The sequence below is a fragment of the Rhea americana genome, unplaced genomic scaffold (assembly GCF_003343005.1).
Source record: "Rhea americana isolate MKP2758 unplaced genomic scaffold, rheAme1 scaffold_200, whole genome shotgun sequence".
Classification (NCBI taxonomy): Eukaryota; Metazoa; Chordata; class Aves; order Rheiformes; family Rheidae; genus Rhea; species Rhea americana.
In genome coordinates, this window is record NW_028186151.1 from 343,573 (window position 1) to 362,940 (window position 19,368).

Genomic DNA, 19,368 nt, shown 5'->3' on the forward strand with positions numbered 1-19,368 from the left:
AAGCATGCAGTCTCTTCTGCAGAAGCTCTCCCCCGGCTGCTTTGGAGGAATCCATCGGTCTCCCTCTGCCCCTGAACCTGCTGCAGCTGGCTGCACCTCTGCGTTGAGGGAAAAGGTAAACAGAAAAGCAAGGCGTTCACGCCATGTGTGACAAACGGCTCTTGGTACCGAGCAAGAAAAATTATCTCACCGAAACAGATAAAGGGAACAGAGTAGGTTTGTACGGCACAGGCGAGACCTCTCCTAACTCCCGTCCATGACGTAGGCAGCACCTCTAGCTAAAAGTCCTTTCTGCCCTGGCCGCATGCCTCAGACCTGATTTGTGGAGTGGTTTGTGTGTGCCTAGGACCTGCCCAGACAGCAACCCACGGCCATGTCTGTGACGATATGCCAGTCCATGGGCTTCGTGGTGTCGGCTTTAGGAATAGGAGGCATGATAGCATCAACGTGCATGGACCAGTGGAGCACCCAAGATCTGTACAATAACCCAGTGACAGCTGTATTTAACTACCAGGGCCTGTGGCGCACGTGCGTCAGGGAGAGCTCCGGCTTCACCGAGTGCCGCGGTTACTTCACCATCCTTGGGCTGCCAGGTAGGGCTTGCTCACTGTCGGATGCAGTAAGGGCAAAGAGGTGGGAGGGCAGTCTGCTGGACTCCAAAGGCCTACTATCCCTCAATCTCTAGCAAGAAAAAAAAAACGTGTGCATGGTGGCAATGGGTGATTTTTGGTGCTGAGCTGGGAATCTGAGTTTTGACCAAGGGGACTTGCTGCCCAGGAGCAGGTACCCAACCTCTCTGAAGGACAAGCCGCTTAAAGGTGCCCTCATGTAGCCCGGCCTTTCCACTGCGATTCAGCGCAGATCATCAGAGCTGCTTAGGCGTTCGGTGTCCGAGCTGTTGTCTAGGCCCCCCGTACACCCAGGGTAGACGGATTGCTCCCTAAGAAGATTCATTCACCTTGCCACAGCAGAACAGCAGTCTTGGGTGTCTGCTGTCACCCCAGCTACACAGCTATATGTGGCTTTTTGGCAGAAGCCGCTAGTATGCTGGGCATCACAGAGGATCCTTTTCAAAGAGGATGTGTCACAGTTCAGCTCGCTGTATTTCTGTATGGGCTAACAACACCAGACTGATTTCTCCCTAATTCTCCTTTGGTTCCAGTGTCTTTCCCATAGAAATCATTCTAGCCTGGTTGTGCCTGGCGTATCTAGAGGTACAAACAATTAGGTTATAACAGGATTATCTGGACTCCTTTCTTGCTTTAATACACTGAGAAAAAGAGCTCATAGACTATCGTATCCATCTATTCTCTATGCTTTGACACAGCAAGAATGGAGGGAAGAAGTCAATTTTATCAGCAAATCAGTGCGTAACTTCTGAAAAATAGCATTTCCAGAGCACACAGAAATAGGCATTGTGCACAAAAATTGCTTCTCTCACAAGTAGTCTATCTCTGCACAAATCAAACCAGTATAAACCAAAGCAGGTGTCGCCTAAGACACCAGTACAAGGACTATCATATCCTGGGCAGTATTACCACGTCAGTCATCTCTATATGCTCGCTCCCACCTGGCCTCTGGTGTTGGCTCTGCTGCAGCCTCCCCGGGCAGGTGCCCTGCAGGGTTTGTCCCTGAGCATCTTCCGTGCATTTGCAGGAGCTGTGGCTTTGAACGCTCTCGGTTGGTTCACACAAAGCCCTGGGACGTGGCGTGCGCTTCCCCTATCTCCTAGAAGGACATGGGCCTGATCCTGCCTGAGGGCCCACCTGTGCTGTCTTTAGCAAAATCTAGGGGTTGTAACAGGTACAAGTGGATGCAGGGCACCATCTGAAGAGGAACAGGATGTTGCATTCACACACAGCTATGGCAATTAGCAACGCTGACCAACTTCACAAAGGGAAAACGCGTGAGATGGTGGATAGGATAGATTAGCAAAACTGGACGCTAGCAGCTTAATTGCTTATTGATAAAGAGATTAAAGTTACCATATGAGTAAAGTACGGCAGTGTAAAGAGCAGATCTCCCCCCTGCCACACACACTCTCTCATCACGTATGGCAGGGCTTCCTGAGTTCTTGAGCTCTGAAAGCTTAAAATTAAGGCAAATTCAATTGTGCAGAAGGAGCAATTGTAACTTTTCAACTGCTCTTCTCTGGAAACTACTTCAGCCTTTGAAGAAACCAGGAGAATACCCGAGGGTTTTGTTCGCTTGTTTGTTTCAAAACACATCCGTCACTAGAGAAAAGACATTTTTTTGCAACTGCCAGTCCCCCTGACTACCCACCCCCAGGCTGGTGTCTGTATGGTGAGTATTCCTTTCTGAGAGTGGAAGTACACAGCAATTGCGCGCGGAAGGATCTCGCTCATCTATCAGACCTGTGGGAAGAGGTGGGTCTGTCCCACCTAGGCACGGCAGAAAGCCGCCCGCCGAAATCCAGCGCTCTCGGCGCCTTCCGTCTAGCCGGGGACAGAAACAGGCATCCCAAACTCGATGCCCGGATTTCTAATAAACTTGTCATCTTAGAGGGTCAAAAGATTTAACGGGTGAATTACTGCGTGCGATTTGCTGGGCTTGATGCAGTCGCCGACAAAAAGCCTGAAGAATAAAGAACAACTCTTTAAAATAACGGTGGGTGGGATCCTGCCCCCCTCAGCCTGAGGCTGCTGTCAAAACCCCGGTAGCGTTGGAGGGCCGGTGCCTTCCCCACTGGTGTGTCTATATATGATTATTTATGTGCTTTTGTGCTGACCAGCTCAACGCTGTGGCCAGTGCTATCAGCACTGCCCTGTAAAGAGAGGTGGATTTTCTTCTTACAGGACTTGCTTTTTTTAAGTCACTCTGTTGCTATGCTTCCCCCCTTTTCCCTCCTGTTATATATTGTCTGACACTTCCAGTCTCTGGAGAAACTGGTACAAAAGTAAGCTCCCCACTGCTGTGCCATCTAGATTGACTCAGTCTCCTCAATTCTTCTGCTCCTACAGGCATTCTCCCCCCCCTACTAGTGAAGGGCAACTGCATCCCAACCAAAAAGGCAAAAAAGGTGCTAAAAATCAAATTATTAATTTGAAAAGATATTATTTAAGCAGATCATCCCAGTGTTTATTTTAACCATGCCGCACCCTGATCTCCATTAAAACCCCCTTGCTAACCACATCATAGTTAATGGTTTGTCAGTTTTTCCATTATAAACTCCTATTTATTATTCTGACAATAGCAATTTATATTGGGAACAATAGTGCCAGAGTGAATAAAAATAATAGGAGTCTAGCAAAGCATCTAGGTGACCTGAGTACATCAATGAAGTTTTGGGTTCGGAGGGTTTGTTTTTTTTTTTCTGCAGTCCCTCACTCCCATAGCAAAGATCAAATTTGCCTTGCCTATCATCTATCTTCAATTTAGTTGGGAATTTTAATTTCAAATAAATTGAGGAAAAATCAAGATAATAGATGAAAATGAGAAATAACACAGGTAGTTTATGGCTCTCACCTTAGCTGCTCAGCTATAAGCAGTCATTTGATGGTGAAATATATCACTTGAGAACTAGACCCACTTGTTCTGATTTTGCTCTCACTTATTAATTTTTGTCGCTTGCTTTGGTGTGCAGGCAGACCTCACTCTGATTGTCTGGAGGACACGATCTGAATTTGAACATCCAAATAATAAAGAAATAGCAATAGCTAAGCAATGGCAAAGCTGATAGTTTTACTTATTACTGAAGTTGCAAGACACTTTCTGTTAAAAGGAACATTTTTCAGTTGCTTATAACTTTGCTGAACTACAATAACATGGGTGATAATTTTCCTGTCATCTGCCTTGGTCTCTTTTTTCTTTTTTCAGACCTCTTCAGCTAGATCAGTTCATTCATTTTTGAAAGCGCCTTTTGTTCACAAACCAAAACCTCTTATAACCCTTTCAGAGAGGCTGAGGCATCTCCCAGTTCTAGGGCAAAAGGCTGGGGACTTAAAATATTAGAATATTTTAGCTATCGTAACAGCAAACTTATGAAAATCAGAGTGCACCGTGCTAAACTTCCATAATCGGGAACTCTCGGTGACCGTACAAGCTTTCATGCTTTTCGCACGCTTTGGGAGTTCAGTGAAACTCGTGATAAACCCTATTTACACTCTGGTGGCTGCTTTGCAATCAGTCTGGGAAGGGTGGAAGAGGTATCGTGTCGCAGCAACACGGCAGTGTGTGTACAAGGGGTGTTGTGGGGTATGCGTTGCTAAAGGGGTCGGTGTTAAACAGGCCATGGAAATGCAGGCGTGAAGGTCCAGACGTTTGCAGAGGACAATTGTTTTCACTTATGCTGGTGTAAGGTAGCAGAGCTGAGTACATCTTCTCAGAGGAGAAGCCATGTCTTGAGAGCCTCAGTGTAAAATTCCCTGGATTTTCTTTCTGCTCTATTAATGATGCTCTGATGAAGCTTTTTCTTTGATGCAACTGATGCACGTTTTGCAGCGTAGCCGTAGTAAAACTCTCGGTCTGGGGATCTGGGACATGAGTTGGCCCCCTGGCCAAGGAAACACATCATCTCTACTCCCTGGAACTGCTTTTTGCTAGAAGTATGTAAGGGCAGAGACTGGTAATTGCCGTGTCATGATCCTCAACAGGCCATGGCTGCGGCAGAGTTTCTTCAAAGCTCTGCTTGCTTGATGCTTAAAATCCTTTAACCTAGTCAGTTCAGCTCCTAGTTTTGAAATGTCTGCAGGCAACTGCTGTAACCTGCTTAAAATCTTTCAGGACTAGCCTTGCATATGGGCAGGTTTAGCGCCCAGGCAGGCTGGGGACCCGACACAACCTATCCTGGGAGGCCACATGGGGTTTGTACCTACAGTGGGAGCTGAAGGAGGTGTAGTGACAGGGCAAGAGACCCTTAGAGGAGCTCTATGGCTCTATTCCCAGTGGCCACGGAAAACTGGTGCTTGGGATGCAGAGAGGTGGCAGAGAATCCAGAGGTCACTGTCTCACGCATTTACACCATGAAAGGACTAGAGGTATGAAAGAATAATCCTAAAGGATGTGGCCTGAGGACCAGAAGATGAGCAAGGTGGAGGAAGTAGCAACAGACTGTGGAGATATGGGGCTGGGCTACAGCTCAAGGACACGTGGGGAAGGAAGCAGCTCTACACGTTAAACCTCTGCCGAGGGAAGCCCCTCCGGACTACCAGAGAACCAGCTATTACCAAATCTGAAAGAGGACTTAAAAATATCAAAATATTCTGGATTTATTATGTGACTCTGAGCTGGCATACCATTAGGGCCATCACAATCTCTGTGATCTATGAGCCCCCTAAAAAGGACCACCTTTGCTCTATAAAACTGCAACCCCTAAATTAACACTTTCTGGAGGTGAATAGGTTAGAGTAGGGCTGAGCTGGAACCGGGTGATACCATGATCCCCTTTCCCTGCAGAGTTTTATAAAGCCCAGCCAGTCCTATGGCTACTGTGGGCTGGTAGCTCTCCATGCTTTCCTGGAGGCTGTGGTCATCATAGCAATGGAAAGAGAGAAAGAGAGGAGGGTGTACTTTATTTCAGTTTGGACAAGCTGGAAATGACTTGCAGGGTGTGAGCTATATTTGCAATTTAGAAAGTAAATATGAGCAGTAGGTGATTTTTATGGGAGAGGCGGTGATAACATTCAGGAGCTGCAGTGGGCCCCATGAACAATTTTGAGATAATACAGAGTTGACGCCTGGGTAGATAATGCAGGTATGAGCTGAAATAAAGGTTGCAGAGGGGAGTAGTCACAAAATATCCTTCCTTTCTCCAATCTGGGCAAATCCCTAAAGATGTTCCTGTACAGAGTGGAACCAGCCCTGCTCTCTGCTCCTTGATGAGAAACCAAGGATGGTGTCTGTGGAAGCTTTGAGTCCCCAGTATTTACAAGTATGATGCTAATCAGAGCATAAGAAATGGCAAGCAGCATTATGCTGGGCTAGCTGGATAGCACTTTTGACAATACACTTAGGGATGAGCAAATATAAACTCCCACAAAATGCAATAATCCTTCAAAGACAGCAGTGCCTGGAGTGCTGAAGTCTGCTGGGTGTTCATTTGCTGCTTAGCTAAAGATCTGCCGCATGACCCTTATTACTAAAGATGCTTGCTCAGCTCCACTTTCTGAGGAAGCAAGAACAGCCATGTGGTGGGAGGTGAAGGAGGATAAATTAACCACTGGGTTAGTTAATCATGTTCAGAGACATGGTTAAATTTACCCCCCTAAAATCAAAGACGGATTGGTTCTTCTGTGCTTTCTCACAACCCTGGAGACTATTGGTGGTATGTTTGGGTTCCTCTACCGTGCATGGGGATTTTTGATGCCCCTCAATAAGAGGGACAGGGGGAAGTGGGAAGCCCCATCAGCAGGAGGAAACTATACCCCTGAGGAAAGCAAGACAGCGCTGCCTAGATAGCAGACTGCTGGCTCAGGACGTGATTAGAGATAGAAATGTTTCACATCCGTACCTTGTGTTGCTGGACGTGGCATATTTATGCTGCTGGGAAGTGTGGGAAGTTGGATAAATCTTTCATTCAAAATACTATTTATTGTCCAGTTTTGAGTCATTATGCTTGTATGGAGAAGCCACTGCTGATAGGAACCAATGTGAGTGCGGAGGGATGGAAGAGAGACTGCAAAAGCTCAAAAGACTAAGCCTGAGAAGGGAAGAAACACGTTGCTTTGCAAAGGGAAAAAAGAGGAGGAAGTTTAAAGGCAAGGAAGGAAAGCACTAGGGAAGGAAATAGGACACAGCAGTCAGACAGAGTGGAGAGGAGGCTTGCTGGGGGGCCAGGTTGATGCAGAGGGTGAGCAAGGGGGTGTGCAGAGGATTGCACCCAGATATGCAGATTTTTCATGACTCAGACAAAATATGTCATCTAGAGGATTATCCTCCTTCCAGGCCTGAATCAAGGAGCTTGAGAGTGTGAAAGCCTGGTGAAATGATGGTGGAGGAAAAAGAAGGAGAAGCAGATCTCTCTGTTGACTTGAAGAGCTGCTCCAGCTACACACATCTGATATCAGCAGAGGGTTCAAAGGAAAGAAGAGGTTATTCCCCTTCTGGCAAAGCAAACACCTGGGCAGAGTGCACAGGAAGGCCACTTCAGCAGGGAACAGGGGCCAGGACCCATACGTCAGGGGTTTCTTGCCTGAGTTAGTCCCAGATCATAGGTCTCGTGGAGAAAGCACCACCCTCCTGAAATGTGCTGCTCCCCTGGGAAAAGACAAACAATCACCTCAACTTTCATTTCCTTTCCTATCTCCTCTCAGTCCAGTTATTATAATGGTTTGGTTTGGTTTGGTCACACCTGAAGAAGTCTGAACAACCTGAAGCAATTATGGAGCATGTTTTCATACAACTTTCGAACTGTTCGATTTAGGGGAAAAACAGTAGTCATTTAAAAAGTGCCCTTATCTTTGAGGGATAAAGACTTTTTGGAAAATAATATGTTCGTTCTTTTCATTCCCCGCTCCCTTTTTTTCCTCACGGTTTATTTTTAACTGTAACCAGTTCCTGGACCCATTTTTCGTGCAGCCCTGTGAGCAGCTGTATACAAATGCTGCAAGGTGAGACTAGCCCTGGAAGCTGGGGTTACATCCCAGAGGAATATCCCTGGGACAAGGTTTGAAGAGGTCTAGCCTGGTAACAGAGTAATGTGGTCTCTTGCCACTAGATGGCAAGAAGATAAGCCCTGGAGCATGGTTGAAGAAAGAGAGGAGTCCTTCAAAGTTGTTGGGGAGCTTTGTGGCTTGAGTGCAATCAGCCTTTCCAAACTGGAGGCTCTCCTTCCTCCCAGTACCAGAATCTCCACCTGCAACAGGCTGTTGGGCAGCAAAGTATGGGAGAGAGACTTGTCCATACTACCTATTCGAGGACTGGCTGCTCTCCAGGCTTCTCAGTCCTCCCCAATCCTGCTTCTTCAAAGTGAATCATCTGAGACATAGTATATTTATAAGTATGCCCTTTTCCTAGCCTAGCCTGTGCTTTAGCAGAGCAGCTGCTATCATCTCTGGGTTTTGAGGGCTCAATTCTGTACTTTTGTCCACGCTATTAATTTTGCTAGCATCTTCTGACCTTTAGATATGTTGGAACTAGTCCTTCCGCTTGTGTGAACTTGCAAAAATCAATGGAATTGGGTAAATCTGATAAAATTACTGGAAGCAAAGACAATTAGTACCCGATCCAGGAGGACTTCTGTGGCTGTGATTTGTGGCCCTGCCCTACACACTTGAATTGTCTTGGCTGCTACAGCAGGAGATTGCAGAGACTAGCATGAAGGGATTTCTGTTCACTGCCCATCAGCTCACTGCACAGCCTGAAAAGCAGAAGCTGCCAAGTGTTGGGGCTTGGACCAGCGAAGCAAACTGTTCTCATCTTATAAATTTGGGCCTTGAAGGGGGTTAGTTTTCTCCAGTTTTGCCCTTCTGTATACCCAACCTTTGTCAAATACAGAATATATTATGCTGCAGTGCTATAGGACCCAGTAAGTCTTGAAGATATGTCCCAGGTGGTCATTCTCCAGAACATAGACAAAACAGTCAATACATAACTCTGCTGTAACTCATCCATCCGCAGAAATCAGCCTCACCTCTCTTCTTGGTAGCTTTCACACTGCTTCATAATAAGGTGATCGTATTGACTGTGTCTGTGGCACAGAAAGGTATCAGGATTGGATAAAGCAGGAATTTGTTTCTAGGTCAGGGTTGAAGTAAATCAGTTGGAACAGTGTATTAGATCAGAATTGATGAGCGTGAAGTATGGAAGGTCCTTGTAACTCACTGTACTGCACTGGCAGAGCAGCATGGCAAATTTATATTGCTCCCACAAGCTCAGCACTTCTCTGCTGTGAAAGAGATAATTAATTTCCTAATTCTTACAGCCCCCATCCTGTTTCACAGACCACCGCTGCCACCCCCAGACAGTGTAAGCAAACACCCGTAAAAAGGTATTTTCTGACCTGCCTCTGCACCCTCCCTTCCCTGCTCCCCTCTGCTATGCACACCACAAACATCTGCGGGTGCCTCTCCTCATGTTGCTGTGTGGGTTTCACTGGGGCTGCGTGATGGATGACACGGACGTAGGTGGGAGGAGACGAGGTCTCCCGCTTAGCTGTGTGGGTGAGTTGGTAAAGGAGCAATTCCTTATCAGGAGGAGTCTCCACAGGGTCTAACTTGGACCTTCAACCTGTTGTCTTCTGGCTATTGCTTTATCTTAGGTTGCGAGAGGTTTGTTAGGTCATTTTGAGACTCTTGGATTAGTGCCTGGGGGTGTGCATCAAGGCAGCCTTGGCTGCACTTTCCTGGCAATGCTGGGGGCAGGAGCAAGAAGAGGGGAGGAATGGCCCCTGTTTGTTCCCTCGGGTGCTGTGAGGACTGAGCTGGTGCCCCCACAAAGCAAGGACTAGGGAGGTCCTCCCTCTCCTGGGGTTAGAAGTGTCCCCTGTCTTGGCCTCATGGCAGATTTGCTCCCACTTTGTGGAAGTGGTCAGAGAAGTGCCAGGGCCAAGGAAGCGGTGAGCTGGGTTAGAGCATTGGTGCCCTGAGGAAAGGAGGATGCTGCAGCAAAAAGTTGTGTCTGTGAAGATGGTGAGGAGTTCCCCTGTGAACAAAATGCTTTCCTCTCCTTCCACTCAGGAGCATTCGTAACATGCCAAGCATGCAGGCTAAGTCTAGCAGACATCTAAGTATTTGGAGAGGTGGGAAGGCGCATGTTCCAAGTGGGTTGCCCAACACTTGACCAAGTGTGGCTGTTTAGCTGGGGAAGGACAAGCACTTCTAAAGGACAAAGGCTCATATCTCTGGCCCAACCAGCATGAACCTACCCAGCGAGAGTGAAACTGGACTATCTTGCAAAAACACTTTGAGCAAACAAACTACTCAGTGGAAATGATCTGATAAGAGCTGCTGCATTTTCTGGTGGCTCAGTCAAGAGGACTTCAGTGTTCTCATTAGGTCTACAGCTTCATCAGGGCCGTCACCTCCTCTCTTTGGGGGAGACACCATGTCCACAACAGTCTGTCAGGTAATGGGGTTCATCGTGTCGTCGCTAGGCATTGCGGGGTGCATCGTGTCCACGGCCATGGATATGTGGAGCACGCAGGACTTGTATGACAACCCAGTCACAGCCGTCTTCCAATATCAGGGACTGTGGAGGAGCTGCGTGAAGCAGAGCTCTGGCTTTACAGAGTGCCGGCCTTATTTCACCATTCTCGGGCTGCCAGGTAGGGGCAAAAGATGCATCGGGTCGAACCCGGGAGCTCTCCTGTAATTCTGTACAGCTTTCATCAAAAAGCAGGAGCAGGTATCTTAAAGCACTTTGCAAGGAATAAAATTTCCAGGGCACTCAGTGTATGAGCATAAAAATATGTGCATATTTGTTACCAAAATAATACCTTTACGCGGTAGAGATTACAACTTGGAGCATGTGTATGTGATCTCTGGATGAGTGTCACAGGTTCAGCTCCGTTGCTGGCATAAATCAGCACAGCTCCATTGATGTTGGGTGACTGAGGATGTTTAAAACCTGTAAATTCTGTCCCTTTGGATCTAAACACAAGGAAAACAGCTGCATGTAATTATTGTGTTGTTATTAGAATAATGGCTTCTACAGAAACCAGCTGAATTATTATATTCCCCAAAGAGAAAAAGATCTTCTTAATTTTTGCATTGAAGAAATCTGCTTTTGAACAGTGTGTGTAGGAAGGGCTGGAAGGATAAGAAATTATCTTTCACTTTACATTACCCAGGGAGTTTTTGTGGTTGCAGTATTAGGTTGCGGAAGGGTTTTATTTTCTGGTTTGCTTACTATTTCCTGCAGCACTCTGTGAAGTAGCACCCAAACTTTAGAAAAGAGCCATCTCTCCCACCCCACTGCACGTATTACCGGGGGTCCTAGGATGCTTGTGGGACCCCAGGGGTGAGGGCAATGCCCAGCCTGACTCGCCACGTCTCCCTCCAGCCTGCGCCATGCCAGCGAGCGAGAACCGCGGCTTAGAGAGCGTTTCTCACTCTTTGCGCGTAGGTGCCGCCACGTTCAAGCAACTGCTGGTGAACGGAGGCCTTTCGCCTCTGTTGATGGATGCAGAGGGGAGCGCGGAGGTGGGCTTCCAGCTCCAGTGTCCTCACAGATGCTCACCTCGCTTGGCTCCCGCGAGGCGTGTTGGGGGGCTTTGCGGAAGACGAATATGTTGGCTGAGGTTTACGCTTTCGGGGAAAGGGCTGTGACCATCCTGAGGGGTGTGATGGAATAAATGTGTTTGTGTGTAGCCGGCTTCAGGACTGCTAGGCAACTTTCTGCTCATTTTGAAGTATAAAAAAATGTTTGAATGCACCTCTCCTACGGTCCCTTTTGTTTTAAAGAAAAAATATGAATATATTTTAATGAATATATATATACACATGTCAATGAATATATATATATCCTTATAACATTGTGTGTAGGTGACTATATTTTAAAGGATCAATGAAGCAATAGTTTGATGTCATTTTGATGCTAATTTATCACTATTAAGATTATGCTCTTTATGTTATTTTTAAGTTATATAGTAATACAGAAATACACAAAACATTGGGGGGCAGGTTTAGCTCAGTTGGTTAGAGCATGGTGCTGCTGATGCCAAGGTCACGGGTCCAATCCCTGTACGGGCTACACTGAGGGTTGGACTAGATGATCTCCAGAGGTCTCTTCCAACCTCACTATTCTATGATTCACAGACATTTTTTATTGTGTCATGGAGATGTTCTACCAGTTTTATTTTACTTACATGTCCATTTAGTTGGTAAGTATCCTGAAAGATAAAGAGGGAATGTCCTAGCTTGAATTTCATAATTTAAAAAAAAATTGCTTTTTTTTCCCCCTAAACTTTCTAAGTTCCATTAATCATGACTGGACATAAAGTTATATTTCCACCTTTGAATTTTGTATTAGCAACAGATACATGAGTGATGTTAGTTTAGATGAATTTATATTGCTTTATTTCACTCACCTCTCACTACTCACAGCAACACTGACGGAAAAGACAGCTCTGCAGTTTCATTTAGGCCTCAAAAACATAGTGATGCAAACTATGGTTTCAGATCACTGAAGTTTATTTTGATGAATGTGATTGCACAGATACAGTTTTCCGTGCACATCATCCCTTATGTGTATGGAAATCAGGTGTGCAAAATGAGCAGCCATATGAGTGCAGATATCGAGCGTAGACACACTTCATATCTCATGCAAAATATGCATGCAAAGATGTGCAGGCAGTTTCTGTGCTTGACTTTAATGATAGGGCTGTATACTACTCGGTGCTCCTAATGCAAATTTTTTTCCTTAGTAAAACTTCTCCTATTCTGCTGGTCTGAGACCTTCTACTCTTTCCTTCTAGGGCAGACTGCTGGCCTTTGAAAAGTAGCTCTGTTCAGAGGGCTTTTGATCCCTGCCAAAATTCATTTCAAAACTGCAGTACTCCTTTTCCAAACTGCTCTCGCCTTCCATTCCACGAGCCAGACGAAGAGCCGTTAAAGCCACAGGAGAGCTGGGAGCACTTTCCTCTACTCGCTTGTCTCTTCGTGGAGATGGCGCATAAGTTAGCCTTGGGGCACCGACGTCCCACGGCGTGCCAATGGCTACTTTGCACATTGTGCCCCACTGTCTCCCTCTCCTATTCCCCTGTCTGCAGAGGGCAGAGCCCTCCTTTTCCCTGGAGAACTGCCATGCTTTGACTTTGGCACTCCGAGCGCTGGGAACGTCTCTGTTCGGCAGCCCACAATATCTCTGTGAAATCTTAAGGGTTGCTTCTTCTTGAACAAGACCATCATTGTGATGGCACCTAGGAACCCTAAGATCAGTGGGAAGCATCTCAGGAAAGAAAGATTGTCTTGGGGACAGATCCTGATGGCTACAGGACCTTCTATCCCAATCCATAGTGTCTTACACTGCCCTGAATTATCCCTCCCTGAAACCAAAGCATATGGAAAGAAACTTAAGCAACTGTAACAGCAAATGTGAATTGTGATTTTTTTCCTCTTTGCAGGTTCCTATTTTGCATCAGGTGCAGCACAAACACCCTTTGAGGGCTGATAAGGCATATCCGTCAGCTTCTTTTTCTCCGATGAAAAATAACTAATGAGCTTGCACCTGGGGGCTGATGAATGAGAGATTGAAAATCCCAGGCTCGTTAGCATTTGTTATCAGCTGATAAGGGCAAATTGAGTCATAAGAGTAGCAGCCCCGATGGGACTGCCAGAGGGGAGAAAGCAGTGCAGTCCCAGCCTATGGGACAGTAAAATGTTGACTTCCCATGCGTCGTGGCGAGCAGCAGTGAGACCCCACATGGTTGCGGTTCTTGCAGTCACCCCATGGAGCAAGGACAGCCTACGCTGAGTGCTGGGTTCCCAGCACCCACTCTTGCCCTCCTGAGGAAGGAGGGTTTATAAATGCTTCCTTTCTCCCTCCCCACGCAATGCCAGGGCAGCAGCCCTTGAAATGCTTTTGACTGCCCCGTTCCCATCTCTGTGCCCGCACTGTCGCCTTCCTGTCTCTGCCCGGGCCACGCGCATAGGCACGGATAAGAAGAGTCTGGAGACAACGTTAAGTTGCAGGCAAGATAGGATATGGGCCATCTTATTAAAAAACCACCTTGGTATTCAAATGCCTGGCCTGTTCGCTTCACTCTTTTCACATTTAAAAGGTGCAAGTTTCCCTTTGCTTTTTCTCCTACTGCTCTACTCCAGCTAAGAGGACTCTGGAGGGTTGTTGCTACATTAGGACTGATTGACAGCAGCACTCAGCTCCCGTGGGTGCTATCCACCAGCTTCACAACCCACCTCCAACCAGGCATTCCCGTCTTGTTGGCAGGCTGCTAAATAGATTCAGGGCTGGGATATTTGTATGTTATATTAATGCACACGTACAGATGTATACCAGACTAATATTATAAATAGCCACACAAAGGACATGCAAAGCCTTTGCCGAAGCTTTGCTGATGCCCTTTAGCATATGCGCTGTGTTCAGCGAGGTGATTTCTCTTCTGCTCCATGTACTTTATTGTAAAGGAGGAACAGACAGGACTCCAAGTCACACAGCTGTTAGAAATTATATGGATAGCTGGGTGGCACTTTCTGCTTTCACTGCCCAGTGGAAGAAAAAAAAAATAGCAGCTTTCCCGGTCATTTCAGTTATAAAATAATTGATGCTTTTTTAAACCAATCAGCCCAGCAATAATGTAACAATAGTGTAAGGCTTATATCTCTGAGCAGTGAGGACACATCACACAGAATTTGTCTTCCACTGGAAATTCAGATGTTTCTAGAACGCAGTTTAGGAGCAACAGAATGATGGAGTCTGGCTTCCTCCGTATTTCTGTCACTTGGCTGAACTTTTTAATGAATTTTTACATGTTTCACTGTGAAACGTGTTTCTTTTCCACATGAGACTTTCTTCTCTTAGAGAAATCTGACGCTGATATGCAAGCTGCCACCTTTGACTGCAGCCAAGTCAATAGGTTAGTATTAGTAACAAACTCCAGAGTTCGAAATGTTTCAGACTCGTTGTCTTTCCCTTTCTGAAGTTTGGTTGAAATCAGCCTGGGAACTGGAAGTTACGGGCGAAGCAGAGACGCACATGAATATAGAGGCAGATGGAATGAACACACATACTTAAAAACAAAGCTAAAGAAAGCAAGTTTCTATTCCACTCGGAGGTGTAGAGAGAACACTTCAATATGTCCAGCAATAAGTACGTGTTTCATAGCCTGGGATATCTGAAATGTTTTAATGAAGAATTTGAAATACTCTTAAAATGTTAAATATCCCCTTTCACCCAGAGAATGAATCTGAATATCAGTATCTTAAGCTAACTTAGACTTTTACCTTAACTCACGCTCAATACAAAGAGTTCCAGCTTTTGCACATTATAAAAGTCACGACTCCTCCACTCCCATGAGAGTGATGCTGTTTCGTTTTGAGAAGTGCCAGAGAAGGACCCACAAACATGGTTCACACTTCACACATCCACTTCCTCGGCTTTTGGCTGAGCAAATCATGGCTTGTGCTGATGAGCATTTACAAAAAATTATGTTTAAGCCCTGAAAGAAGGCAGCTTTTTGGGACGTTGAGACCAACAGTTGGTCTTGTGCAGGAGCCCCAGATAAGGCTGAGAGTAGGTCTGTTTTACATGGGATGGGCTCTGCCTTCAGTAAAACAAGTGCAAAGCTTTTGGGGGGGATAGGAGATAAAAATACTTTTCTTTTTCGCGAGAAATAATCTTTAAAAATCTGGAAAAAAATCCAGGGAAGGAGCATTGCCTTTGAGAAAACATCCTGAGGGGAAGTCCTCCAACAGCTGCGACTGTGTTTCAGCCTTCGAGGCTCTGGTGAATCTCGGTTTAGTTGCTAAGCATGGCTCTTGTCGCTTTGTTTTGCAGCAATGTTCCAGGCAGTGAGGGCCCTCATGATTGTGGGCATTGTCTTGGGTATCCTTGGCCTCCTTGTGTGCATTTTTGCTCTAAAATGCATCCGTATCGGCAGCATGGAAGACTCTGCAAAAGCCAACATGACTCTGACCTCCGGCATCATGTTTATTGTTGCTGGTAAGTGAATGGTGTCCTGTCTCTCATGTACAGTTGAACCGAGGAATTGAAGATTGGGCAAATCTTCATGTACTTCCTGTCATAGGTAGCAGATGCTCTGGAGCAACTCAAAGCAATGCTGCTTGGGTAAAGTTATTGGCCTTTACCTTAAAGCCTGGCTCCTGGGATCAAGTGATTCTATGAGAATTTCTACCTCTGTTTAGTAAAAGTAAACCAAAAGTTTGTAGTCTTCATTTCTGAGGGCTAAAAATGCGGAGGCCTGAAAAAACAAATTGCAGATAAAAAAGAAATTAGATCATTTTCTGTGTGTGTTATTATTAAGAATCATAGCATAATTTATTTATCCAAAATAGTTGTTTTATGAAGAGTGTCAGGATTTACTTATAATCATTTTATTAAGACTTTCAGGGTTTTAGTAGCCTAGTTTATAATTTTTTGGTACTTTGGGTTATCAGGGAGGGTATATGAACGCTCGGTATCTCCCAGCTACCTCTAAACTGCAAATGCTTAAGAACATCACTTACGGATTTTCCCAGAATTTATTTTAGATAAATAATCATACCCTCTTGTAGGCAAGTGGAATGTCCCTATTTAAAATCATTGTATTTGAGCAGCACTTACCGGTGTTGGGTTATCAGACATACAACACACAATTCAAGATGTACAAGCTAGACGGAAGGACGCATATGCAGCGAAGCTTTGATTTTGCACTTAAAATCTATCATTTTACTGATTTGAATCAGTGAATAAGTTGGCCAACAAGAATATTTGAAAGTGCCATCCACACTTTCCCAGAAGGTGGCTGAAAACATAGATGACACTTGGGATGGGACATCCCTTGGCCAGCTTCACCTACTTCCAAATGAGGTCCTTAGTCTCAGCTAGGTGAGGAGTTAGGTACCTGGAAGTCTTGAGCAGGGTACCTACATGACATGACCTTTAGCTGTGTTTTGCACCTCCTGCCACACTTATGGTAGACACGCGGTTGACTTCAAACGTTCACAGGGGCGTTTGGTTTCCTTCCTTTCAGCCCTAGCAGGCCCACAGCACTTCACAGCACTGTTCTGCCCTTCACAAGAGTGACCCTGCTGCACTCTCTCATATCCATTCCTCTACGCATCAGTGACCTCCATGTGCATGATCACACGGCTAAATTGAGCAATAGTGAAATATCGAACAATAATGCTACTTTTACAGGCTTGTTATTGCAAGGAATTAAAGTGACCATCTGTACAGATGGAAGGTAGAAGATCCTGCCTCTTAGATCTTTCAGCTGCCAGCAGACCCAGGCAGACTTTACTACTTCATTTAGCTTTCGGGTTGTGAACCAGAGATATCTCCTCTTCCCTGTGATAAGAAGTGTGCATTCATACTCAAAATATATATATATATTTCTGGATATGGAATCTTTCTTTCACATTTTTCACTGTGAAACAAATCTGGAGAACTCAACTATTAGGTTTTTCCAGCAGCTGAAAGACTCTACTTGCTAAACTCATTTTCTGTGACAAAATACATCACTAGAAAGACCTGTACTGGTCTGATTTGGGATTTTATAGTTTAACATTTTATTCTTGCTGCGGGAAAGTAAATGTATGGAAATCTAGGCAGAAACATGAATACACTGTTGCTTCCTGTTTTTCCTGAACATACCATGTCAGATCACAAAGCGGTGTCTCACTCATCTTTTTCAGAGCTGTAACTTGCTTCCCCAAAGTTCAAGGTGGTTGTTTGTGGGTCTCAGACTGCCCTTCTCTCTGATCACAGGTCTGTGTGCCATCACTGGAGTGTCTGTGTTTGCCAACATGCTGGTGACAAACTTCTGGATGTCCACTGCCAACATGTACCAGGGAATGCAGAACATCCAGACGAGGTGGGTTATTCCTCTAGCTCATGGTAATCCACAGTGTGAGATTTCCCTCAGGGCTGGGGCAGGCTGCAGGCAAGGCTGGTGAAAGAAAAACAGACTTTGTGTGCAAACTAGTTTGGACAGAGGATTTGGGATATTTATGGAGTCACTTCCTTATCTGTGCTGGAGATAAAGACAAATTTTCCAACAAAAATTGACTGAGATCTCTCTGTTCACACAGCTAAAGCAAGGAAATAGAGAACCTCTCTCCATCTAAGACAAATCTGTACATGGGCCTGCCCTCACAGGAACTTCTGCAGGGCCAGAGGGAGGGTGGGGGGAGAAACGTGCAGCAGAGAGGGCAGCATGGTGGAGCTAGAAACCCTTTGAAGTGCCAAGAGTGCCAATTTTCAAAGCATCTCAGATGAAACTTCCTGAAACCTTATCACGGCACTAACCAGACATATCTCCCTGTTTTACAGGTACACTTTTGGCTCAGCCTTGTTTGTTGGCTGGGTATCGGGCGGCCTGGCCCTCATTGGAGGTATTATGATGTGCCTTGCTTGCCGAGGGCTCATTCCAGAAGAATCCCAGTAAGTCCATCCATGCTAGACATCAAAAGGTGTTATGTGAAGCCATGGGCATCAGGAGCATAGACAGCATACAGCCACTGACCCATGCGTAACACCCAGGTTGCGAAAGTTATCATGATACCTGTGTGCCCAGAACGATACATCTGTTTCAGGGGTCATCAATGAGTGTTTCTCTTTCCTGACTTGCACAACAAATTGAGAGAGCACTTCTAAAATCTAGTGAATGATTCTAAAATTTACAGCCAGTGTATTTGCTGGCTAAATCAAGCCTGTTAATTGCAGCTTAGATGATTGCAAATTGCGTAGCAGATCATCAGCGGGAGCAAGTTGCCGCAGCTGAACAATGACTTCCATCAGCGAGGGCTTTGTACACCACCATATTTGATTATTGCAAGCAGGTGCTTCACTCAGCTCAGGATTTATTCATGGCAAAATAAGTGGAAGTCTATGCACTACATCATTGAAAGACACTGTTGCAGCCTGTCTATGGAGAGTTGGCTCTGAGGTCTTTCAGTGGTTCCAAGTGCTAACACAGTACAAACCTGCTTCAAATCCAGCAGCAAACAGGAACAAACGGGCCAATGCTTCAGGCTGTTACAGAGCCCCCAGTAGCTGATGCCATTTTTTATTTCTCTTTCAGTTACAAGGCAGTGTCCTACAACGCGTCGGGAAGGAACATCTCCTACAGAACTGGACCATACAAGGTTGGGTCTGGTTACGAACCTGAGGTAAAGACTAGAAAAGGTGCAGGATATGAAGAAGCTGCTCGAAGCGAGGACGGAAGACGCTCATACCCTTCAAAATACGACTATGTTTAGTAGTCTTCCAAGGCTAGAAATGCGCTATCTTTTATAGAACATTTTTCAGTACCGAAATGAAAAGTGTATGCAAAGCAGCCTGTAAATAGGATTGTGTTTGCTGTTGTGTTTCCCTTACTCCGAAGCAATATTTTAACTGGTTATGAACACTGCTTTTACTTGACTGCTCACTGATATGCCCAGCATGAGGAAGTTTGTAACAAAAGTCACATCTTCTTGTGCTCTTAGGGTAGAATAGTTTGCTCATATTTCAAATATGAACTTCAATAGCCAGCGCCAGGATTCTGCCTTGTGTCATTTTCTAGTTCTTCTAATAGATTTGGATTCCCATTTCGTAACAGCTCGGAAGGAGTTAGTAGTTATATGGAAATCCATTGCAGACACTTAGATGTCTGTGACTGAAAACAAGAGAGTGAGATAGCGTATAAAAAAGAAGTTAAACCAAAATTATTGTGCTGCCTTGTTAAAATGGTCAAGTGCTTCTACAGCACAACAGATAAATACTTAAGACCAGTGTGTAAAAGCAATACTA

The 19,368-nt window shown here is 45.4% G+C and overlaps 1 protein-coding gene across 2 annotated transcripts; it reads left to right on the forward strand.

Annotated features, from left to right (window-relative positions):
* The first annotated feature begins 373 nt into the window (after positions 1–373).
* CLDN18 (claudin 18) lies at positions 374–18,836 on the forward strand. 2 transcript variants are annotated; one of them, XM_085303934.1, is made up of 5 exons: positions 374–593; positions 15,412–15,576; positions 17,344–17,449; positions 17,908–18,018; positions 18,659–18,836. In XM_085303934.1, exons 1-5 carry the CDS (start codon positions 374–376, stop codon positions 18,834–18,836), a joined length of 780 nt encoding a protein of 259 aa, XP_085160060.1. The 2 variants fall into 2 exon arrangements, with proteins under 2 accessions (XP_085160060.1, XP_085160059.1); XM_085303933.1 differs by lacking the exon at positions 374–593 and adding an exon at positions 10,003–10,222.
* Positions 18,837–19,368: the final 532 nt, after the last annotated feature.

Coding starts and splice junctions, on each gene's coding strand:
- CLDN18 (XM_085303934.1), top strand. CDS start 374: ATGTCTGTGACGATATGCCAGTCCATGGGCTTCGTGGTGTCGGCTTTA. Junction 15,577..17,343: donor CATCATGTTTATTGTTGCTG/GTAAGTGAATGG, acceptor CTCTGATCACAG/GTCTGTGTGCCATCACTGGA. Junction 18,019..18,658: donor CTCATTCCAGAAGAATCCCA/GTAAGTCCATCC, acceptor TTTCTCTTTCAG/TTACAAGGCAGTGTCCTACA.